General features: G+C 38.9%; 2 protein-coding genes across 6 annotated transcripts in view; one reads left to right on the forward strand and one right to left on the reverse strand.

Moving 5' to 3' along the window:
- cers1 (ceramide synthase 1) overlaps nucleotides 1–7,365 on the forward strand; it is a 30,424-nt gene extending 23,059 nt beyond the window's left edge. The window contains exons 3-8 of one of the 2 annotated variants that reach the window (XM_053321675.1): nucleotides 2,018–2,198; nucleotides 2,764–2,925; nucleotides 3,044–3,191; nucleotides 3,572–3,654; nucleotides 3,691–3,789; nucleotides 5,133–7,365. In XM_053321675.1, the coding sequence (XP_053177650.1) occupies nucleotides 2,018–2,198; nucleotides 2,764–2,925; nucleotides 3,044–3,191; nucleotides 3,572–3,654; nucleotides 3,691–3,789; nucleotides 5,133–5,175 (716 nt within the window). In that variant the 3' untranslated portion in view covers nucleotides 5,176–7,365. Of the gene's footprint in view, nucleotides 1–2,017; nucleotides 2,199–2,763; nucleotides 2,926–3,043; nucleotides 3,192–3,571; nucleotides 3,790–5,132 lie in introns of both variants that reach the window. The other variant, XM_053321674.1, reaches the window with a different exon arrangement.
- Nucleotides 7,366–7,469: 104 nt separating this feature from the next.
- Nucleotides 7,470–22,973, reverse strand: ncln (nicalin). 4 transcript variants are annotated; one of them, XM_053321673.1, is made up of 15 exons: nucleotides 22,709–22,973; nucleotides 21,469–21,659; nucleotides 20,449–20,593; nucleotides 20,085–20,179; nucleotides 18,200–18,280; nucleotides 17,813–17,916; nucleotides 16,555–16,643; nucleotides 16,101–16,240; nucleotides 14,604–14,782; nucleotides 14,166–14,253; nucleotides 14,032–14,070; nucleotides 13,343–13,503; nucleotides 13,134–13,187; nucleotides 12,856–12,934; nucleotides 7,470–11,852 (listed from the first exon to the last, which is right to left on the reverse strand). In XM_053321673.1, exons 1-15 carry the CDS (start codon nucleotides 22,881–22,883, stop codon nucleotides 11,790–11,792), a joined length of 1,683 nt encoding a protein of 560 aa, XP_053177648.1. In that variant the 5' UTR covers nucleotides 22,884–22,973; the 3' UTR covers nucleotides 7,470–11,789. The 4 variants fall into 4 exon arrangements, with proteins under 4 accessions (XP_053177648.1, XP_053177647.1, XP_053177646.1 ...); XM_053321672.1 differs by having other exon boundaries at nucleotides 13,343–13,506; XM_053321671.1 differs by having other exon boundaries at nucleotides 14,556–14,782.
- Nucleotides 22,974–25,844: the final 2,871 nt, after the last annotated feature.

A 25,844-nucleotide genomic window follows, 5' to 3' on the forward strand; every position in this document is an offset into this window, starting at 1 on the left:
TGATCCCTCCAGCCTCCTTTCATACTAACTACCCCAAATGACCCTTCATATCCCCACAGGAAGTCACTGTATATAACTCAGTATGTGGAGATATTAGAAATTAAAGATAGACACATTTAAATTAAAATGTGTATAAAACTATAAAATGTAAATGGACAACCAGAGACAAATTATATATGATAAGAAGGCAATATAGTAAATCAATTAACAAAAAGTGCAGATTAAAAACATTTTGAAAGTCCACTTATGTATATTCATTGACTCATGATGAAAACACTGAATAATGAAGTAAAATAGTTGGCACATTGAACATTTAATCATTTTATTTCTTAAATAGGGGTCTGAATTGCATCCATTTATTGCAATTTCATTCACATTATACACTTAACCACTAAAAATGAGCTTTCTCTGACAGCAGACTGTAGCCTTTATTAAAAAAGGTCATCTATCTGCTGAATCATGCTTAACTTTGTATCCAAGCTCCAGGTTTACAATGTTGGGCCATTTTTTAAATTACTATTTTTAATAAAAGGTTTAAAAGCTTGCATTTATATTTTACTTTGAATAAATAAATAAAATAATGAAGGTGACTGCAAGATCAAGAGAGAAGAGGGTAAAAAGAAGGGGAGAAAAAACAGATATATACAGTATACCTAACAATTACTTCTTACTCCAGTTGTCCAATCGTCATTATAAAATTATCATTAAGGTCACCAATGTTTGTTTAAGATGAAACAAACATTGAGAGTCTCTGTTTGGTTTAGTGTGCATCTGTTCAGAGTCAATTCAAAGATGCTTTTCAGTCTTCAGTCTCAGTGCAGAAAGTGATGTTGGAGCAATAGACTGATTTTACTGGAGAAGAGGTGAATACACTTTAAACCACAGCTGCATCCACCACTAGAGCGTGCTAATGCAGTGAGCTTCAAGTAAACAGGCCTGTTCCCAACTCTGTGAAGTTATGATGTGAATGCTGTTTTATGTTCTGATGTTCTGTTTTATGGTGTTATTAACAGTGTGAGATCCCCAAGTAGAAACAACAAGAAAACAGATAACAAGCAGAGAGATAGAACAATATATTTACCACTAGAGAGAGAGAGAGAGAGAGAGAGAGAGCATCTTTATTTCGATAATACAACATTTTTAGAAATTTTGAATCTACATCTGGATCCAGATCAAAATGCTCATATATTGACAGTGAATTATGGTAATCTGATGGGGACTGGGACCCTGGGAGTCCTAGAGCAGCATACATGGATGACTGCTGCACAGTTTTAAGAGAGTGAGACTTACTGAGAGACCACTAAGTTAAGGCTGTTTAAATTGATCATGTTGCTGCAGCGCCACCTACAGACCATATGACTCTTTTTATTTACGGTCATTTATGTGAAATAGACCATGGCTACAGCATACTGTATGATATAACAGTATGTCAGGCTCATCTACATATTTCAAACATTGATGACGTAATCAAAAATTGAAGAGTTGATTTAAAAACTAATTTGAAACAAATTATGGCACATCATTACCTGCACTGATATATTTGTCTTTAGTACAGTCTGACCTTTTTTTTTTTGTTTAAAAAATCTGATGATGATATATCAGCCAATAGTATTTTTTTTATTTTACCATAAACATATAGCTTTATACAGATTGCTTAGATTCTTCTTCTGCTTCTTTAAAAAAAAAAAAAAATGGGGTCGATGGAAAGTGAGTATATTAGTGTATAGATTACCTCAGACCTAGTTTCAGCCTTTCTATCCTACAATTTAATGTTACTTATAGTTGCAGAGATCACTATTTTCTGTAATAAGTTAATATCAGCCTGGTGGTGGCATTTATTATAACTGTAGTCTTTAACCCTTCCTATGCAAACAGAATAAAATGACTTGACCTTGTTAGGGATCACATTCTTTCTCCTCATCAGTTGATTTTGAAGTAAAGTCTGAGATATCTGATGTGTACCTCCAGTGTGTATCAGACCCTAACGTCGCTCCTTGTCTCTCTCCTGTTTGTCCAGACTGGAAGAGCGGTATGTCAGTGCCTCTAGACATCGCCATAGCCTACCTGATTCAGGGCAGCTTCTACGGCCACTCCATCTATGCTACAGTCTACATGGACGCATGGAGGAAGGACTCTTCTGTCATGGTGGTGCACCACATCATCACATTGGCACTCATCTGCTTCTCTTATGCTTTCAGGTATTTTTAAATTTTATTTGTCCACCTTAAGACAACAATGCAACTATGCTATGGCCAATTGTGGTCATGGCTCGGCATAAAACAAAAAAGACAATAAAAACTAAAGAATACACAACAATATGAGCATGTCAGGCTTTCAGCTTTTTGCCTGCAAATAAAATGACGTTACAGAAAAGTGAAGATAGGAGTTGCATTTGTCACAGCTCAGCAAGAACAGGAACAGGTAAAAGGACAAAGCCAAAACTCGGAAATGCTCGAGTGGGTCTTTTCCCTGTAATTAAATGAAGATGCAACTGCAAGAAAATTGATTTTTACATTTGGGAATTGAGACACAGCCTTCAAAAGTGCGTCACTGCTGCAATTATTTTTTGTTCTTATCTGTAAAATATTTTGTTTACAGCTACAGATTTACTATTGTAGCTTTAGAAAGGTTGCTGGTTTGATCTTTACAGCTGTCTACTTTTATAGGATCACTATTAGAAATAAGTCACATCAAGCATTTGTTTAACTGTTGCCTTGTGTACAGTAGAAAATAACACACATGTTGTACGCTTCTGCCCTTAAGATACCACAACGTAGGCATTCTGGTGCTGTTCCTCCATGACATCAATGATATCCAGCTGGAGTTCACCAAGCTCAACGTCTACCTGAAGTCCAGAGGAGGAGGCTACTACCTGCTCAATGATATACTGTCTAACATGGGCTCTGTCAGCTTCAGCATCACTTGGTGTGGCTCCACACACAAACACACACACACACACACACAATCTCTCTCTTATTCACTAGTAAAAATACTTAGATACGTATAATATTTTTATTCCTAATGTTTGTTGTGTCTCTCTCAGGTTCTGGTTCCGTCTCTACTGGTTTCCTCTAAAAGTGCTGTATGCCACATGTGTGTCCAGCCTTCAATCTGTTCCCTACATCCCTTTCTACTTCTTCTTCAACGCTCTTCTCCTCGCCCTGCTGCTAATGAACATCTACTGGTTCTTGGTGAGAACACAGAAATGCAGATTTTTTTTGGGGCATAAATCACAGGATGGAGAGCTTTTTTTTAATCAAAGGAAAGCAGAAGCACTTTGGTAGCTGGGCTATTATCGTACAGTATGTGCCGCATATTTGCTGTGTCCCTGCTATGATTCTGGCAAGGGACCTTTGCTACATGTCATTGCCCTCTCTCTCTCTCTCTCTCTCTCTCTCTCTCTCTCTCTCTCTCTCTCTGTCTCTCTCTCTATCTCTCCCTCTCTCCCTGATTCCTGTTGATCTCTATGCCATCTACTTTCAAATTGTGGAAAGCATGCCTGTTTTTGTTGAGAAAACTGAAATTACATTTAACACAGTCTTGAACTGGTCGTGTTTCCCGCTCTGTGCAGTTCATCGTGGTGTTCGTAGTGAAGGTGCTCAAGTTGAAGGAGGTGAACGACGTCAGGGAGTACGAGGACGAGGACGGCAACAAGTCAGCAGCGGGCAACAAGTCAGCAGCGGGCAACAGGGCAGCAGCGGGCAACAAGGCAGCAGCGGGCCTGCTCAGAAAGCCTAAGGTGGAGAACAACGGCGATGATGATGCTGGACATCACATCTCTGCCCAGGGGTGAGCAGCAGCATCAGACACTGTCATGTGTTTAATGTGACGGAGAGGCCGCAGCTTAGTGTGGAAAAATACAAAGTTTGTTTTTGTCTCGCAGGCATTGTGGCAGGAAACCAAACCAACTGTTTAAGGTGCTATTTGTAGAATTTCCACATCAATAAATCATTAGTTTTAAGAGAGGTCGTTAATATACGGAAACATGAACTACTGTAAAAATGAAAAAATCTGTTGCAGCTTTCACACCGGTGTAAATGCTTCCAGATCAGTGACTGTGCTACGTTGACTAAATGATACGATACAGAATGAGTGTATAAAGAATTGTAGTAGTAGATCTGAAAAGTATAATAAACAGGCCTCAGAAAAATTAAAGTCACTGTATATTTGAAAGACTTCCCTACTGAGAGCAGGTGGTCAAACCCTGAGGTCAAAGTAAAACTACACTGACGCAAATTCAACGCTAACCTGAAACACATTGCACTTCACAGTAAAGCTCCTTGATGTCACACTTGAAACTGCAGCTTTTATGGTGAATTATGGCATTAATTAAAGTCAGACTCTCAGTGCCACTGGGTTGAGTTTAGAGCTGCAATTGACAATTATTTCCATCATTTGCTAGTAAGTAAACTTTTACACATTTCAACTTTATTCCTCCAAAGAAGACAGTGTATTACGTAATACAGTTGTCTCCTCTAATGTGTAAGTGATTACTCAACACTCAATAGTGAGCTTTAAACTAGAAAACGTGACTAAAATCACAGTATATCTGTGTGTTCCTTTATCTGAAGTTATGGATTCACCAGACTTTATCTGAGGAGCTGCTTTCAGCCTCATGGCTGACTGTCATGTGTACCCCTATCATCTTCTGATGGTTATCATAGTAGCCTTTGACCACCACTAAGCCACACAACCTGAAACTGCAGATGTGTAGACACTCTCCACGACTAGTTTAGTCAGAGACAATAAACTGAGCTTCCTTAAGCTTTAATAAGTCAAGCACGTTAAGAGTCTGCTGGTACTTCCTCCTCTCTTGAGGGCAGGAACAGACACAGATAGAGGAGATCTCCCATGGTGTAACCAGCGACCCTCGTAGGTAGATTGGATGAAAGAGCCTGAGACCATATGGAAATGTGATTATGTGGCACTCCTTATCTCTCTGGCCTTGAACACTGCTGATATCCTCTTGGCCCACTAATACCTCACATCTGCTGATCACCTGGCAAGCTTACTGTCCTTCTCATCCGGGGACGCTTTGCTCTCAGTTGTCTGACGCTCTGTTGTCTCTCTCTCTCTCCCTCCCTCTTTGCCCCCCCCTCCCTCTCTTTGTCTCTCTCTCTCTCTCCTTGCAGGAAGCACGTGCAGAATGGGATCTCCAAGGAGAAGCATCTATAACAGGCTCTCTGTCGCCACCACCTGGCACAAGGCTACGAGTACAAGCAAGACGAGACGCCCTCCTTGGATAGGTCACGCTAAAAAAAAAGAAAAAAGAAAGAAAGAAAGAAAAAGCGTGGCTCCAAGGAAGAGCGTCACAAAAAAGAAAAAGGAAGGAAAAAACCTAGTTAGGTTGCAACAAGTTTTTATTCTTTTCATTTGTTTTAGGCCATGTCATTTCATCACTGTCATTTTGTTTTTATTAGAGCACTGTGAATGTTATTTCAGGTGACTTTTTGTCTTATTGTTGCTAACTTTGCATTTGATACATTCAGTAGAGACAAACCAGTTTCAGTAAGAGGTGGGCTGTAGTTGTCATGTACAGTAGTACAGGGTGTCATAATTATCACCATCGTCACCCTTAACAGCGCCCAGACAAGACGAGGGTTAGGCCTGTAGTGACTCTGTAGACATCTAGACCTGCAGTGACTTGATAATCAGGCAATACGCCATCAGTGAACTATGTCCAAGTGTTTCCTAAAGTCCCTGTCTGGAATCTTTTTTCTTTGCTTTCCTTCTCTCCGCCTCCTCCTCGAAATCCGTCCCTCATCTTCGTCTCCAGGCGTGAGGATAAAAGGCCGAAAACACAATTCAGACAGGGAGAAAAAACACTGCGTCGCTCTGAGTGTCGCTCTCATAGCTGCAGCGATGCAGGAGAGCCCGGTTCGTCCGGTGCTGTTTTCACCACATGTATTGATTTTCATATCATTGCACAACTCCAGTGGTGGCGACCGCACAGCTCCGGCCCCCCCTGCGTCCATTAGTTTGATTTTAAAAAGCCACATCGGTGTATGTGTGTGTGTGTAGGTATGTGTGAGAGTACGCATGTAGCCGAGTCTTTTAAACTCAAAAATCACAACATTTCACCTCTCGGTTTGATTTACTATATTGTCGCTGATGATCAACAGATATTCACTTTGCATTCCTGAATGGAAAAAGCTTTTTTTTTTCTTCTTTTTTTTCCCTTATTTTCCTCTATGTGTGTGTGTGTGTGTGTGTGTGTATGTGTGTGTGTGCGTTTGTTGCAAAGCATCTGTTGCTGCACTGACATGAAGGCATACAAGCTGATTGCTGGTTTAATGACAGCAAATAGCTGGAATTGATTGACTGGGTTTCAGTATCATCCTCATGATTTCATTTGTTTAAACAATGCGACGTTTGAATAACATTTATAACCGGTTCACAGGTGGTGACGGCTAGAAAATTAGAAACAATAGCCCAGAACTTGTGTAAAGATTAAAAATCAGTATGATAAAAAAAAAAACATTATGTATGCTCACATTATGGTATCCAGGAATGCATGACATCGGAATGATTCTGGAAATATGCTATGAAAATTGTCTTACAAACAAAACGATGAAGAAAAAAAAATCCTCTAGATATGTAATCATCGTCTTTATTAATGTCTACAAATTTTTTTTTAAAACAGCGGTGACCACTGAACACACATAATGAACACACACTCAAATGTGTGCGATTCAAATGTCTCACACACACATTGTTTTAAAGATAAGAAGGAACAAGTTCAGGAAGGAATTTTAATTCTAATGTCTACCTGCTTCATTGGTGTGTTCATGGTAACAGCTGTGGCACCGTTTTTGTTTTTTTTAAAAAAAAAGAAAAAATAAGGGATACTTTCACTCTTCTCACCTTCTCGATCAACTTCGAGCTCTTGTTTGGATGAACAGCTGCTTGTGTTGCCGGAGCAGGCCGCAGATGTCGTCTGTCCGTTTTAGTTTATCTGTGCGTCTTCCATAATCCCCAACACCACTGCGTCAGCACTTGGGGAATTAAAACTAACTTTTAATTTTTTTTGTTTTAGGTTTGTTTTTGTTTTGTTTTTTTTAATTGCTGCTGTTTTCTTTTCTCTGAGAACACTGTTTATATGCCCGTCGTTTTGGGGGTTTTTTCTGCTATGTATGAGTCAGTGATAGTCTGCTTGGAACAGATATCCAGGGACCAGGGAGAGTCGTACATTACAAACATCTGGATTCAGTCTTATATCTCTTCCTTTTAATCTCAATGCTGGCTCACGCTCTTTTTTTTTTTTAAATTGTAGTCATCAACCATCTGTACTGTAAGTAACACGGTTTATCAGACATGTTACTGTGTGTTATTTATCAAACAATCAGAGTCCCCCCCCCAGGTTTTTAAATAGCATGGTTTACTGGTAGGAAGTGATCTCTCAACATCCTGCCTGCTGAAACTGTGAGACTACATTATCCATAATTTCCTGATGTTTTTTTTTTTTCTTCTTTTTCTTGGATGCATCAACTGTACGGCAGTGGTTGTATGATGACACAAGGAAATCTAGATTGCAGTAAACCCACAAAGACATGTGATCTGAATCAGGTGCGACTCATCCCTCAAGTCTGGTACGGATATCCCACTGTGTCAGACTACAAACAGCGCTGTGACGTGTGAACAAGTAACTACTGCTAGGGGTGGGCGATATGACAATATGTATACTGTCAGATGATAATCATTTAGCCATATTTATTTATATTGTCATATGAATATCATTAAACATCTCTGAGTGTGTTAAGACGCTGTGCTGTATGCTGGAAACCAATGAGCTGGATTTTTTTGCATCTATGGTACTCAATTGATTTTCTATGTGAAAGTAAAGGTTGGATTCTCACACACTGTCAACACTGAATTTATTAGACATACAAAGTGTCCTGATAGATGCCTGATATGTATCTAAAATTAGTGAACAGTTTAGAAGAATTCAAATTTTTACCTTCACATGATTTCATTTTACTACACATATGTCTGCGTGGTGTCCACTAGATAACACTTTTCAAGTATATTAATGTTGTAATATTCTCATACGTATCGCCCACCTCTAATACTACCCAGAAGTGACAAAAAATACGTGAAATTGTACTTCTATTTTTTTTTTTTTTGTCTTTCTGTGGCAATTTGGCTGTTTCTTATTTCATTTAAACATTTGAACATTTGGCTCACACACTTCATGTTGGTTTAAAGTTGTTAATGCGAAGTTCGGTTCAGTCAGACAACTTACTTGGAACATGTTATGTGAATGCAGAGCTGATTTTTAAACCTATTGGCAGGCAGAGGCTCCACTTCACATGTTGTTGAGTAGTATATTGTTCTGTGTCTTTAGTCTCTGATCTCTGCATATACCAAAGATCAGGAAAGAAAAGATAAAAAATAAAGCAGTGTTTGAAATTGATTAGTAAAACATGCACTGCTGACAGGAGTCACAGGACCACCTTATTGCAGAGGTCTTGTTTCCAATCTTATCACTCCCTGCTTGCATACACAAAAGCTCAGCAGAGAAATGATAAAATATGAAGCAATGTTTGCAAACTCATGAGTCAATCAGCTTTATTGACAGGACCACATTGAGGATGAATTGCTTTGCTCTTAGTTTTGACATGTGAGCTGTCTGTCTGAACCGCCTCGCAGGCCTCACTCCATCATGACGCCACTTATTTACACAAATGCTTTGATTGTGCCAAAATGTCCACCCCAAAATTATGAGGCAAGTGTTTTTGTGGGAGCTGCTGACGAGTGAAGACGAGAGCTTAGTAGAAGCTGGTAGAGAACAACAGGCTGAAAGCACTGCAGGTATTTCTTAAAAGTTGCACTGTAATTTATTAGTATTATTTTTATTGTTCATTCGTAGATCAAAATTAGAAAAGGGAAGGGAGAATCTGGGAATTTTTATGACTTTATTGGAAGAATCATTAACTAAAACCTGTTAATTAATTGAAAGTCTATTTTAATGAAATGTTTTTTGGACCATTGATAAAACACTGTAAGTTAAAACAAATTGCCCCGTTTTTTTTTTTTTTATTATTATTATTCTCTCCAAACTGTTTAAATTTTACCACTTTTTAAAAATCTGACCACTTGATAAAAGACACTACTTGCTCTTTTGTAATACAATTTTAATACCATTCAGCCAATGTTATTATTTTTTTCCCATAAAATAAAACATGTCAGTAAACAAAAAGAAGAACACATGTGCGATTTTATTTTTGTCATTTATTTATTTTTAATCACAACTGATATCATTTTCATTGCAAAGATCAAGTGTTGTGGATGAGGTGAAACAGTTCAGACGAGAGGAGAGTTCACTTTCAGTGCACAGATCAAAACGGTTTCAATAAATTAAAAAAAAAAAAAAGAAGAAAAAAATCATATGTACCACACGAATCGTTCCCTTGTGTTGGTAAATAAAATGTCATTGTTACCATGGCAACAGGAGAAAAAAAAGGAGGGAAGAGGTCATGCAGTAACACTGAAAAACACAAAAACCAGCTAATAGACACCATTCACCCACAACAAGGCAAGACCAGGGCAGAGAAAAGGTCAAGACTTCACTGCAGAATCGTTGAATTTACACAAACTAATAAAGAATTGGTGTTTTTTAAGATACTTTTCAGATTTAACCACCTCCCCCCTTTGTGTTCGTGCTCACTTTAAGACATCAATGGTATAAAACCTGCAGTGCTGACTTGACCAAAAATCTTGTCACGGCTTTAAAAGAAAAAAAAAAAAAAATCAGATTAAGTGAGAAATCGCATTTCTGCCACAATCAGCACGGTTTGACTGATAAAAAAAGGAGTAAAGGGGGAGTTTTATCTCATTGTGATGTGTTGGCGTTGTACTCTTAACACACTAAAAACACAGGGTCTCTGATTAGACAAGAGAACACGTTTGTGGCATGTGACCTTTTGCCGCCAGTAATTCAACATCAAGACTTTCTTATCAGTACAGGGTTTTAAAAAAAAAAAAGAAGAAAGAAAGAAAACTGAGTGGTAAAAAAAATAAGACACAAAGAAGTCACACAGCAACAGGAAACAAACCGAGTCTAGAAAAAATTTCAGGGTTAGATTTCTACAAATGTCTATTATTCATTGGGGAGAAAAGAGGAAATTCATGCACACATTTATTGTTGGCAAGAATATTTTTGTCCTACCAAGGCAATGTTATCAGGATCATCTAAAACACTACTTCACATTTCATCTGGACAGGTTGCCTTTTCCGTAAACGGTATTTGTGTTGAGGAGTCATTTTCACAGATTTTTCCAAGTACGGTTTCATAAAATACGCACATGCCCATATGTATATTGAAAGAGTTATTAGTGTCTTTTGGTGGTATTCTTGAGTTGAACTGAAGCTAATATGAAGCTTCAGTAGTCTGAGTTAAATAAAGAGGGAGGTAAGAGGCCAAACTTCTACTCTACTGTTGGTATGAAAGTCTATTAGAAAAACAAACTGCACAGTCTATGTGGGCAGCTGAGCTTTGAACTAAATGCTAACAGGTGATAATTTATCATTAACATCATTTGATTTTCATAATCAATCAAAGCACTGGACAAACTGAAACTTTGATCTCACGTTGGTGCAAGAGAGAAAGTCAAAATTCATCCTGACTGGGAAATGAGTGTGTTCCAAATTTCATGGCAATCCACCCAATAGTTGAGGAAACTAAAGTTGCAACAATTCATGAATCACCAACTATTCTGATTCTGATGAACTATTTGTCATTTTTTAAGGAAAAAAAAAAGACAAATTGTTCCAGCCTCTTAAATGTGAATATTTTCTGCTTTTGTTAAACTTATATGATAGTAAATGAATGAATGTCACCTCAGACTACAATAAAGAAGTAATCGATAATGAACAATAATCAGCCCAAGTGGAGACATTTTACTGAGTATTCATCCTCTGAGCTCTATAACTGACTGTATAAAGTTTCATGGTGAACCATCCTGTATTTGTTGAGCTATTTTAGTCTGGACTCAATGTTGGACTCGATGTTGGACTCGATGTGGTGGACTGACAGGAATACACACTCGGGTTGGTTAACTCAAACTTCTGAAGCCTCTTATTAGCTTAAACACATGCTCATTCTCTTACACTGGCTTCACATTAGATGCAGGTCTCTACACGACCAGTATGCAGAAGGAGAGTGATTGCAGAGACCAATAATAACTCTTTCAGCCTACATAAGGGAGTATTCAATCAAGATGGACTTGAAAGAAGACAAAAAAGGTTGGTGGAGGGCACAAAAAGAAACTCTGGGCTAAACTCTGTGCGGTCTGTGTCTCCCTCTAGCTGCCCGAAACAACACATGACGTCAATTTGGCAGAACGATCACTCGTACAGTATAACGAGAAGAGGAATGAAGAGTGATCAGTGGTACAGCAACATCACAACCACTCACTTCATCTCATCTGGATCCGAGGTGTGAACTAACGGTTAACGTCAATCAAATAAATAAATATTTCCAACGTAGAGGGATTATTTTAAATGAATGACGAGGCGTGTGTACTCAGGACAGGGAGAGCAAAAAATGATTCCTGATTATTCTGGTCCGTGAGACCGAATAGATTAAGTTGGCAGCAAGACAGGATCTGACATCATAGTTTGTTGTTCAGGATGAAGGAAATAGAAATGATTCTGCTGGTTTTGAAAACCATCACGAGAACGGCAGCTTGGCCTGGCGTCTGTGTTCTTACTGGCTAGAGTTTCTGGATTTGAGGAAAAGGGCGGGGTCTGGCGGAAGGAAAAAAAAAAAAAAAGAAGTGTTGTGAGGCTTAGTGGGCCTTCGTCTTGGGTTGGGTGATTCTACGGACAACGCTGTACAGGACTCCGAAGTTCTGTGAAGAGACGACAAGGGAAAAGACATCAGTTCATGTTTTAAGGCAAGACTCACAAAACATCTGCAAACTCATGAGCCTTTTGCAAACATGGAGTATTTGTCATTGGTGTCCATTAACATTAATCTTTTACACATCATTGAGTTTTAGACCTTTTGTCAGACAATAGACGGTATCTGAAGATCTTGGGCTCTGGGAAATGACTGGACAGTTTTTCATTACTCTGACTCTCATTTTAATAGACCAAACGATTCATTATAAAAACAATCAGTAGATTAATTGACAAGGAAATCATCATTAGTTGCAGCCGTAGCTTTATTCATGATGGGATCAATGTGATGCTGAAGTAACACTGTGTCTGCTGCACCAGAGGAAACTGTGTGGGTCAGTTATGGATTTTTAAAACGTCATTGTCATGTAAACCTAATTAATTAAAGACTCTAATGAAACAGCTTCAAAGTGTTCTCATCAAATTTAACATGATGTGCACAAATGTAGAATGACAAAACATCAACATGTGACTCATTTATTTAATTTATTTAGTATGTTTTATAGGATATTTATTTCATATTTGACAACTAAAAATTTAGGGAGGGAGACTGCTGGTTATTGTTCACAGCTGTTCCCAGATGTGCACATTATTTATTTATGTTTCACTTCTTTTGTCTCCCACTGCAACATTTAACAGACTGAGCTGACATGAAAAGAACCCCCAGAACAATTTCAGTATCTTATTTGTGTGCAAGAGATGATGTTGTACAGTGCTCTATATAAAAGCATAGACAAGTTGTGTATTTGACATTTCTCTCTATTTGTTAACGTGACCACATTTAATGCAGACTTGTGCTGGAAATGTTACAGAAATGTTACAGAAATGTTACAACTACAGAGACTGCTGCTGTGACTTTCACAGAAAAGTGACTCATTTATTCTCACATAAGATCAACATGCAAAGAAACAAAACTGCATATTGAAGTGCATGTCTGAGAGGGCTGTGCCTTACCTGGATCGCCAGATACATCACCCCTAAGTAGGCTGCAATGCAGACAGCCAGCAGAAGGTCAAAAATAGCTGGCTTCACTCTGAGAGGAAGAGAGAATCATCAGGGATTCAGGATTAAAGGGAGAAATGAACCACAGTCTGAAACAACGTTAACTGAGGATTGACTGAAACAACACTCAAGACTTTCCAGACAACTGTGAGCTGAGAGTGCATACAGGGCCACATCAGTGCTGAAGAAAAGCATCTCAGAGGAGAGAAGACTAGCTCATTAAACCGTACCTGTAGGCGTTCATCGTCTGCTTGAGCTGGTCGTAAAATACAAACTCTGGATCCCTGAGGAAGAGAAAATCACAAGCCGTCATCGTCAAAATGTTCAGAATATATGACTAACGTTAGATCTGTGATTTCTGGAAATATAGAGGAAAGAGTCATTGTTATTATTTTGGGTATTCAAGGGCCTAAAAGTGTCTTCTGTTCATTTCCTTTACCTCTTGTCTGCTTTGACGTAGTGTTTCTTGACATCCTTAAGGTAGCGTCCCAGGTGATACTCCAGGGTGGACACCACGCTGCTGTCTTTGTCAACCAGCTGGGCGGCTCGGGGCTGCGCTGTAAGCCAGTCAACCACTGCTGACAGTTGTTCCTCTTGCACCTGCTGTCACACAAATCACATCACAGACAGATACAGAACCAGGACACCCAATAAGAAGGGTGCTACACAAAGAAAATGGTGCTTTATAAAGAATAACCACCAGAGTCTGAGATGGAAACACATAGTAGGCTATTACTTTAATATTTTTACTATGAAGCAATGCCCGTGTTAGGAGTATTTCTCAACTAAAAAAGATCATACTTTACAATGTAACATTCTAAACTTTTATCATTTTTGTCATAATAGCAGCAAAAACAGCTGATTGTTGGAAGTGGTTTTACTTTTCAAGATCTAAAGCACAGCAATTGGGATCAATTTAGCGTTCAGGAGCCGGACACCTAACCACCAGCCTTCTGATTGGTGGACGATCCGCTCTACCTCCTGAGGCACAGTCGCAATTTCCGAGCCTGTTTCTGATTGATTCTGATTGATTGCCAATTAGACAAAAGAATGCGCTGGACTCAACAGTAATCCACAAAACGTTTGCACTTAATGTTTGTGAAAGGGCGAGGGTGAACAGTTACTGACCATTTGTTCGCTGAAGATCTGCAGGTCTCCAGGAGCTCCCTGTGCAGCAGAGTACAAGAAAAGTGTTACTTCACAGACTGGAAACAGGAAAAAGCATCTAACTGATATCACTTTTCTTTATCTGTGTATTTAACCTTTTCTGTGAGGTTGTAGATGACTCTGGCGAGGGCCTCTGCCACCACCTTGGTGTTCCTGCTAAGCTTCTTCACGTCAACATGAGGCCTGTAAGACACAAACACAAGGTTGAAGACAGTAAGAGAATGAAGAAGTGAAAGATATCAGAGGACAAAAAAAAAATCACCCAGGAAAACAACAGAGAAAAGAGACACCGCTTACAGAGCATCCATTCCCACACAGGTGGGCTGTAATGCAGAAAGTTTATTTAACCTGATGCAATGAAGAAAGTCAGGAGAGGTGAAAAGGAACGGGGCACCAACAACATCAGTGACACTAATGAAAAAGACTCAAGTGACACGGAAACTCTTTTCTGTTGGTGATTCAGAGACTTGCAGTAATGAACCCACCCAGCAGGGGGCTCTCCCGCTCCATAGCGAGAGGAGGGGGACACTGACCGCACGTCCATGATGCTGGAGCGCTGAGCCAGGCGATGGGATGGCAGATGGGATAGAGTGAAGGCTGGCAGCCGGCGGATCCCGAAGCGCTCGTGTTCCCAGGCCAGCATGTCGTCGGCCAGGTTGATCTTCTTGTGGGTCATGGAGAACTTGACCTCTGGGTACTGACTCGATGACACCTGAGGGGAGAGGAGAGAAAAACAGAAATTATAAGCTTAGTTTTCTCTAAAGGTGTGATCATTTGAATATCTGAACCTTTGCTCCAGGCTAAGTAATTAAGGTACAGCTAGAAGAATTCAAACAAATTGTATCAGGGAACGAAAATACTGAGATATGAAGCAGGATATTTTTGTTTTTAGTAATCTATTAAATTCAAACTCTTCCAGTGGACTGCTCGTCTCTCTTCTTCCAATGAATTCATCTATAAAACTGCCTTCGCATATTAACTTTGGAGAATATTCAGAGAATCGGGTCCATCTATTAGAGCTGCTATCTGGTATTGAGTATGTATTTAATGTCTTTTTGCATTGTATGTATTATGTACTATGTTTTGTATTGCTTCATGTGTATTATGTGTGTTATGGCCTTTGTGGAAGTTTTTTTGTTTTGTTTGTTGGTTTTTTCTGCAGCACAGGTTTTTAGCCCAAGATAAATTTCCCACCTGGGTGGACACTTAAGTTTTTCTTGAATCAGGTCTGGACATTTTCCAGAATTATTCTTTCATACATGTAGCACTTTTTAAAATCTTCAACCCTTTAGTGTTGTGTATTATTTCATGTGTGTTTACTGTTTCCAGACAAAAACCTCGATACATTAGCTCAACAGCTGAGCGTTCAAGCCCAGTAAAAAAAAAAAGCAGCTCAACTGGCCTGCTGTGCTTATCCAGCGCATATTCTGCTTGTTCAACATTTTGATAAATTATTCAAACTTTACTGCTGTAGTCAACTCACTCAATGTGAAATCTTCTAAGAGTTTAATGCTGTATTCACACGTGAGTTCAAACGGACATTGTATGGACTACGGAGCTGACCCCAATAAGTCTGTTTACTGACTGGTTCGACTGATTTGGACATTTGCGTACACACATAAACCTCCTCCAGGTAATGTTCCTAAAATCTTAATGTTGCAGTGCATGTGTGAGGATTCACACCACATTTCCTCAGCAAAAATGTGTTTCCAGCTCTGTAACAGATTAACTTGGTCGCATCTTCCACCCTAAACATGTTCATCTATTGGTTTGCATTAAGAAAACAGTTAAGTTAGAGGACATTAGTTAACTGAGTGTGAAGTAGCACACACATGCTCTGATTCACAACTCACATGACGTGACTTAAGAAAACTTCTGTTGCAGAAATATCTGCATTATTAAAGTGAGGTGTGCCAACTTTTCACAGTCATTTACATTCCTATGCAAATTATAAGATTATTAATATAGACAGATTCACGTGTCACCAAATTAGGGTATACATATTATACTCTATAGTAACATATTCTTACCATCTCAAGCTCCTTGAGCAGAGAATACTGAGGAGTTCCCTCTTTAGGAGGTTTGGAAACATGGAGGTGTAATGAGTCTCCATTTCCCAAAGTGTCTAAACACAACACGAAGGCTACGTTGTCCTGCAGCAGACTGGAGTCTATTGAGAAAAGGAGGAAGTCAATTAATAGACACGACAAAACCTGTTCATATGGTGAGCAGAGACAATGAATGATGTTTGATGTTTGATCATTTCACTCTTCTCTTCCTCAACTGTTAGTGCATGTAACACAGGTATATGTAATGCAGGGAGCTCTTTATATTCATACATTCACATAAACTGTCTCCATTCAGGTTTTGGCTCAAGTATTCTGGCACCAGTATTTTGTGTCAAACCAAATCTAGCTGCATGAATCATTACATCCTGTTCTATAAATATCCAGAACACTGTTAGACCAATGAACTCTACAGTACCTGTGTGGTCCAGATTGTCTTCTAGCCAACGTTTGGTGCCCTGGTAGTTAAACTTCCCCCCACCAGATACAAAGAACAGCAGGTTGTACCTGAACATACAAGAGGATTCATAAATAATAAGAATAAGAAGAATGAGAATAAGAAGAATAAGAAGAAAAACAGTGCATAAAAACAGAGGCTGCTTCACGTTTTGTAGACCTATGAGGACGGTTTGGAACATACTCGGCTAAGCAATCAGAGATATATATAATGTGCTGAACCATTAAGAGTCTTATAAACAAGTAAAATAATTTTAAAATCAATCCTGAGCGACACAGGCAGCCACTATGATGATGAAACTGGAGTGATGTGATCTTTTTTCCTGGTTATGTTAAAACCCTGGCTGCTGAATTCTGTACAAGCTGCAGCCTGCCAATGTTTTTGTTCAGTAATCCTGAACAAAGTGCATTACAATAATCCAGGTGAGAAAAAACAAAAGCATGAGTCATCTTTTTGGCATCTTCCAGTGTAAGGTAGGATCTAACTCTAGCAATATTTCTGAGGTTATAGACTGTTTGTAATATGGGTAAATTTGACTCATGTAAGTCGTGAAACTCAACTTGATTGACTCAATAATAACCTGATTCAGAATTAGATTTTAATTTGCAAAACAAACCCAAAGGAATAACTTGTGAAAACATGATGAAGCAGAATGTATGATACTAGGATATTCAGACATGGGAACAAGAGTGGTAATTAAGGAATAATGGTCATTTCCATTGAGGACAATAAATCACAAGTTGTTTGACATCAACTGCATAGAGCCAGCTTTGGTTCTACAAAGAAGTGTCTGTTTTAGCACTGCATAAACAGTGAAGTCCATTATTCAGCATGTGAAAGAAGCAGCTCCTCCCACTCAGCAACAGTTGAGTACATTTGGACATAAGAACAAACCTCCATCAGTTTATTGAGCACTCTGAGTGTCTGATGTGGTTCTTACTGCACAGGGAGTGCACTGATAATGTTCAGTAGAGTTCAAAAAGCATCCAGAGCAGGGCGCTAACCTCCAAATGTGATGGACATGATAAACAGACTGACGTTTGGATGAACCACTGAAGTCAGCAATGAATAACACTTTTACTAGTTCATTAGACACACAAAGCTTACATTTCATGAGCAACCTGGAGCGTCAGTGTGGTGTCAAAACGTTACCGTGATTGTGTAAGAGGTGTGTTGAAAGTGCTGATTAAAATCTGAGTGCATTTGTGTCGTTAATCACCCAGCGTGCGTCCTCTTGTACGTGTAGAGTTTTGAGAAGAGACGAGCCAGCTCCAGTAACATGGATACTCCGCTGCCGTTTGAATCTGCTCCGTACGACAACCACTGCACACAAACACAAGTCAGATAAGCTTTCTGATCTTACCTGATAATACTTTGAACATCTATTACTGTATAAGCACAAATTATATCTCTAGTTTTTACATCTCTTATTCTTAGAGACACTTGTATCTGACTGCTCAACTCACAGACTAAATAAACCATGAACTGTAACATCATCTCTCAGCTGTTTGCAGACAAAATATTTCTTCAGCTGCTAAACTCTATGGATGTTTTCTAAGGTGTCAGGGATTATCTGAAAGAGAAAAGAAGAGGAAGGTGAACCTACTGGAGCAACACCAAAGGAGTCATAGTGAGCCACCACCACAATAGTAGGCAAATCCTCTCCTCCAACTCCTGCCAGGCGACCCTGGTGAACAACAACGAAGCCGTTAGATAGTTACAGATCATGGAAATAAAAGCAGAAACAGTAAATCAGTGGCAGAGAATTCAGCTAATCCAGTGTGACTGTGTGTTTAAACTGCCAGCCTGTAACTGTGCAGTGTTGCAGTGGGTTACAGTCACACAAGCCCTCTGTCTCCTAATCCTCTGCAGTGTGACTAAACCACTAAACCACTTTCGACTTCTGGTTTAACACGAACTAAGATTAGAAAAAGTCCTGTTTTAACACTTCTCTCCAGCTTTATTTTTTAACCTTTCTGACTCCAATTCTTTGGTTTAAAACTTCTTTCTAACAATAACTAAAGCAGACAGAAATAACAGCCAACAATTGAGTGCTGAGTTTGATAATGATATTCATACAGAAGGATCTCCCACTGTGCATTAATAATCTAGTTGTTCCGGGTTTTGCATCAACATAATTAGTAGTGAAATTTGAGCTTGAGGGTAAATAGAAATAAATAAAGCGAAAACAGTTTTAAGGTTTGTTTGGGTACACAGTGGGTTTGTATAAATGACACAATATATAATATCAATTTAAAGTGTAAACAATTATTCGGCTACAGATTCAATTTGTCAATATGTGCATAGCAACACAAACACTAAATAAAAGCCTTTCTGATCAAATCCATCTAGACTTGCAGGCTTTAGATCCACACAACTGTTTTTGTTCAGGGATTTAAGACCACCCACATGTTCAAAAGAAAGGGGAAAAAAGGCACAGATTGGGCACTAAAATACTGTAGCAGCCAGGCAGCACACCCAACACTATGCTAACAAAACAGCACTCAATGTTATCGCTTCAGTTTCTTCTCACTAGTTTAGAAACAAGGTGAATTTCTGAAACCTTTTGTAAAGCAAAGTTTAGTTAAAATTGAACTGAAGTAACTTTATAATTTTAAAGAAGTAACACAAACCACACAGAGAAATACTAGCTGCTTCTTGAAGTGAGTCATCAGTCAAAACCACAGAGCTTCTGTTTGCTACATGTTGTGTAACATTGTTCTGCAACCTACTTTTGGAGCTTCGCTTTGGCTTTAAAAGTTTATATATGTAGAAATTTAAAAAAACGAAAGTACGCAACATGCAGCATTTAAATTTAACAACATGGAAAGTGTTTTTTATCTTACTACTGAGTGAATGTTGTCACATGATGACATAATCTGTCCACAGTATGTAGTATCTGTATGTAGTGCACGCTCTGTTTATATCTGTATATTTTCACTACTTTTATTGTCAATTGTGTTTTCAATGCTTTTACTCGTAACAATTGTGCTTCCAACTATTTGGCTGCTCAAGGACTACAGATGACAATCTGACTTTATGGTTAACTCTGACACATTCTCAGAAGTGTTATTAATATGCACTGTCAAATACAGCAATATAAAATGATTTCACACATAATGGCCCGCTTAGCATAACCATAATACCAGGGCCAGCATGCATTAAACTCCCTCACGTTAATAATGTAGCCAGAAGTTCCTTTTTTTTTTTTTTTTACACTGGTGCTGTGTTGTGAAACAGCCCAACAGGCATACAGAAGACAGGCTAATTTTCCTTGTACTGCAGTGTTATTATTATTTTATCTAAATTATGGTGATGTACTTTTGGATGTCAGGATTTTATTGTTAGTTTCATGTCAAATGTTTCTTTGTCTTTTTACATTTTGGGACCATGTCGTTTTCTCTTCAACATGCTATGCCTTGGCATAAATACATTTTTTTAACGAACTGATTCAGCTACATCTGTCTTTTGATTATAGTTCAGTCTCTCACCTCCAGACTGGTGATGGCCCAGTCATTGACGGCTTTGCTCTGAGCTCCGCTGGTGACCATCTGAAAGCCATTAGCTGTGGCTGTATGTAGCAAGACTACAGAAAAAACAACAATAACACAATCACAGATTAAAGACCTTATTAAATTAAGTATTGTGTATTCTCATATCATATCATATCAAGTGTCCCGGCTACCCTCAGTGTAAGACCGGGCTGCAACCACAGATGTTTTACTGTTTCTTTAGTGTGTACAATACACAAAAAGGAGAAAGACACACACAGTAAAGAAAGCACAAAAGAAACATGATCACTTCATCTACTTTCTCAACTGTGAGCAGAGCTCGCCTGCACGATCAAGTCTTTACCTTCAGCTGCTGATAAGGAGCCCTGGGAGGAAGAGGAGGTCAGGGTTTGGGTGTAAATGGACAGCAGCTCATCATCCTCCATGGCAAAGTAGACGGGGACGATGGTCTCAGTAGCCAACATCTCTGGCTCCAGCTCCATGAACTGCTACACAAAACAAGGAGGAACAGCATGTTTAACAAGATAAGAGACAGAGGTCCATTTAGTGCCGATGTGTTCAAACTGAAAGAGGAAATCGGATCGAATTCTTTCGACCGAAAAGTTTCAGGAAAGGAAGATAGGAAACTAACTGCTTTACAACAGCTTTCTAGAGCTTATCAAATTAACCAAAAATATATTTTAGGTATACAACAAAACCAGTAACTCATTATATGCCTACACCTTTAGCTTTTCAGGAAGATTTATAACCCCCCCTCATAGGTGGGAAGTCTACGTCATCACAGCTGGTGTTTCACCAAGATAATCCTGAATTTCTGTCAGGGGCAGGCAGGACCGCACTGTTCCCTACACTCACTCTAAACATTTCTCTTTGTTTTTGAGACATACTAAACCTGAAAATCTGTTAAAAAAAGAGAAAACAAAAGAAATATGAACGGTAACAAAACTCACTTCTACTAGTGCTGATGTGCCCTTGAGCAAGGCACCTAACCTAAACAAACTAAACTTAAAACCGATAAGCTTGTGGCTGAGTAATCTGCTCAGTAATTTCAAAACTAAAGCAGGGATAGTACTCGTGACTTTTAAATGATGCTGAGATCAGAAGAGAAAATGTGCATAAAGATTAACAACACAAATGTGAATTACTAGATTACATAGTCACAGTCACAGGTAGAACATCACTAATACATCACTACTGAAGGTAAGGAGAAAGATCTCCACCTCCTTATCAATTCACAAAGCTTTGCAATGTTACACAACCATGTTTCACTTTAACACATCCGAGCGAAAAAGGTTGAGAATAGAGAGGGGAAGAAATGGGACACAGCACAAAATTTATAACAACAGTGTGTGTGTATACATACCTGCACTATGTCCTGGGGCATAGCCGACATGTTCTTGGGCAGGATGATGACAACAGCCCCCGCTGACTGACGCAGGGCTTTCTGATACTTGTCGTAAGAGAAGTCTGCCAGCCGCATGATAACACAACGACGACTTAGTACCTCTGCCTCCACAGTACGAGCCTCAGTGTTCAGGATGGCATTCCTGGTACCTGAAGGCACAATGATTAAAATCATCAATCAACCATTTTTAATATATGTTAGGACTCTTATCTATACACTGATGCTGACACAATAATAAAATGAATCACACTCAGGTTCCTGACAGAGACACTAACAGCAGGTTTGGGTTTGCAGGATTTCTGTAGCCTTCACCACGTTAAATTTAAGACTTTTTAAAAACATGTAAAGAAATCAATAAGAACATTTTAACCCACCAGAGCTACAATTATTTATCATGTGCAATGTGAATTACTTTGTGGTTTAAAACAATCATTCCCAATAATATAACTAGTTACTCATTATCATGACCTAGATGTGGGTAAGCAGCAGTAAATGAATGGATGGCTAGATTAACCATTTAATAAAAAAATGTTTAACTTAAATCAATAATTTCTCAGATTTCTCAAGACTTGTTGATAAATTGGTTTCAGTTATGCATTTGACTGGCCTCCAGTCATTTCTATACAAAACACAGAAAGAGTATTTATTCTTCTACTACTTTCACCAGTGTTGTAGACTACGTGGATTAGCATAATATCTATCCTTCATGTTCCCTTTGTCAAAATGTTTTCTCCTACTGGGGATAGAAAGTCCTTCAACCCACTCATGCTCATACTTGTACACAATTTAAGCAACTTGCAGATAATCTTATCAGTTCATCGAGGCGAAAACATACGAGGAAGAGGAGGGCACGTTGTGACAGCCTCTAATTTTCTGGCTGTTCCGTACAAAGCTGATGATTTTAACCACGACACTATTTAGACAATGGCATTACAGAAATAATGAAACTGGTGCAGGTTATGAAGGAGATATGTATGCTTTAGCACGATGCTTAGATTTATTGATTTGCTTAAAGGAAACAGGCTACTTTGATCCTCCCTACTAGCAAAGAGAAGCTAACATTAGCTGCTAGTTAGCTGGCTAATGCTACATTAGAAGATTCTTCACAGGGAAACTTCCCGTTAGCTCGACACACATCTAATTACATGTCAATATAATGTCCTAAAGCTTGACATTTAGTCCTGGGTGAAGGTCTTACCGTAAGGCTGCCCCTGCAGGTCGTACTGCTGCATGCGGTACACCGTGAACTCATGCGCCGCCTCGGCCGGCAGCGGAGACACCAGGATCAGCACCGCGGGCAGAAACACGATGAAGGTGAGAGGAAACGAAGATTTAAACATGTTATCGAACACTTCACTGGCCTCCTCAAACATGGTGGCGACTGTATTCAGCGCACAGATAAAGAGAGAAAGGATATTTTCAGCTGTCACAGCCTCTGACAGCCGGGGGAACAGGGGCAGCCGTTAAACACTTCTGATCAGGCGACGACGGGACAGCCGGTGTAGGTACCAGATCTGCTGGCACGCATAGCATATCTATGAGGGGCACGTAGACAAATATATTATTATCTTTATTTTCCGCTTCGAAAACACAGTGAAACAAATCAATTTGCACCGCTAAGTATTTGTTTCTTTTACATGTTTCTCAGATATTTAAATATTTTATATTGAATGGAGTAGGGGTCCTTCAGGGACATTTAAGGACGGCTGTGCAATAATATTCAACGACACTCGATGGCGCAGTACACCCATGGATAGATAGATATTAGATAGATTTCTATATTGTTATTGTATAGAATACAACGCAATTGAAAACCCAAGGCAGAGAATGGAGCTCAATTTAAAAAAATTAAAAAAGTAAAAAATTAGGGCGAGATAAAAATACATATACACACGCGTCCATACACATAGCCTACATACTCAGTCATACAAAAGGGAACTCAGTCATACAAAAGTGCCAACATAGATAGATTCCACATTCACAGTAATATTGCACTAAGGTATATGTGTTGTTAGGTATGAGTTCGGGTTTGTAAGCTTGTGTTGAATGTGGGGATGGCTTTGGAATAAAAGCTGTTTAACAGTCTGGTGGTTCTGGTTTTAACTGACTGGTTCAAACAGATGATGGGCTGGGAGGGATGGATCCTGCAGAATGTTGGTGGCTTTCTGAAGACAGCGGGAGTTGAAAATGTCTTCCAGGGTGGGTAGGTGTGTTTTTGTTATTTTTTGTGCAGCTTTGATAACCCTCTGAAGGGCCTTTTTATCAGCTGCAGAGCTGCTGCCATACCATACAAGGATCCCATAAGTCTGAACACTCTCCACCAAACAATGGTAGAAGTGAGTATTCTTTGTCCATGTAAGATCCTCAGAAAGGTATGTGCCCAGGAACTTAAAAGTAGCCACCTTCTCCACACTTAGCCCATGTATCTCCAGCGGCTGATGATCATTTGTCTTCTACCTGAAATCAACAAGCATTTCTTTTGTTTTCTTAGTGTTCAAAACCAGGTTGTTTACTGAACACCACTCAGTCAGCCTCCGGACCTCCTCCCTGTAAGCTGTCTCATCACCTTCACTGATCAGGCCCACCATTGTTGTGTCATCTGCAAATTTAATGATGACATTGGTGTTGTGGGTGGGTGTGCAGTCATGTGTATAAAGTGAGTACAGGAAGGGGCTCAGGACACAACCTTGTGGGGCTCCTGTGCTGAGAGACAAAGAGGAGGAGTGGAGGGGCCCATCCTCACAGACTGTGGCAGGTTGGTTAAGAAGTCTCGTATCCACAGGCAGATGTTATGATGGAGGCCAAGGTCGGACATCTTGTGAAACAGTCTGCTTGGGAGGATTGTATTGAATGCAGAACTGTAGTCCACAAACAACAGCCGTGCATAAGTTCTTGGTTTTTCCAGATGGAGCAGTACAGTGTGAAGGGCAGTAGAGATGGATCATGTGTAATATATAATAATAATGATGATAATAATAATAATAAGAACACTGTGTGTAGTCACCACAAACCATTAAAGACAGAAGCCTTTCCGTGGTGTTAGCTGGCTTACATTTGAATAATACTTAGGGTTCAACTAGTTAAAACTGTTTGTATGCTTAAATTAATATATGTTGTATTATAGTGACAGGGGTGTCAATATTAAGCCTGGCAGTTGTTTATTAGTAGTATTTTTCTCTTTGCAGCAAAGGAGACTACAGGCTGTTTTTCTTTGATGAAATATCTTGTCAATGGAAAGACCCTGGACAAAAAATGTTGATACACCATGTCTACATTTTTGCTCTTTGTATCTTTTTAATAATTGATTTGTTTTTGGATGTTTTTTTAATAAATAAAAAGAATCAAATAATCTGATTCAAGTCTATCAAATGTGAATATGTATAGGTTTATTAGCCTTCTATGGTAGTACACTAAATATCTTTGGGTAATGGATTGTTCATTGGCTCAAAAGAAAACATTTGTGAATGTTAACTTGGGCTTTGGGAATTGACATTAATCAATAATGAAAATACTAGTTATTTGCAGCCCTACATATTTTGCCTATGCACCAAAGAAAAGGGTTGTTGTGGTTCAGGTTTCAACATTCCACCACAGGGTCAAACCTTAGACCTGAGGCCCAATTTTCTAAATGTGAATTAGTTCCTATCCTGGAGGACTATTTCCATATCGGATTTTCACACGTATTGTAAGTTATATGTCGTAAAAGGTGGCTAACCCCCACCCCTCCACAAAGACAAGAACATGACCTCAGGGTCTTCAACAGCAGTTACAGCTGTGAACACAGACAATCTAAAAGGTTAGCTCAGTTTGGCCTGATGGTGGCATTAGAGTCACAGTAAATACAAAATACATTTACCAAGTCTCTTTTTATTTAGTGACATTTTTTGTCAGGGACCACTTACAAAACCTTGTGCTGCTGTCTCTTGGTAGATGTAAAATATATCTTAAATATAAGTATTTATATACAAAAATCTTTAACTTAAATATTTAACATAAAATAAAAATATATATATATATATATTTCTAATGGCTCATCTTGCTCTGAAACACAAATGTATCCAATTAAATTAAATAATTTCACTGGCTTGAAGGGAAAGGCAACACGTCTATAAAGAGAATGTTAAAAAGTGTCTTCCTGCTGGGAGTATTAATGTGCAGAAATAATAAATGTGTGTTTATGAATGGAAAATTTGGCCTGATTACGATCCTAGTTCCCACCAGACCTTTTCACCAAAGTTTTATATCATAAAAAGAAATAGTAATAAAAATTAAAAGCCTGAGTCCAGTTGGGAAGAGCTGAAAATCATATTCTCTCTCGCTTTCTCGTCTCCCCT

The sequence above is a fragment of the Scomber japonicus genome, chromosome 7 (assembly GCF_027409825.1).
Source record: "Scomber japonicus isolate fScoJap1 chromosome 7, fScoJap1.pri, whole genome shotgun sequence".
Classification (NCBI taxonomy): Eukaryota; Metazoa; Chordata; class Actinopteri; order Scombriformes; family Scombridae; genus Scomber; species Scomber japonicus.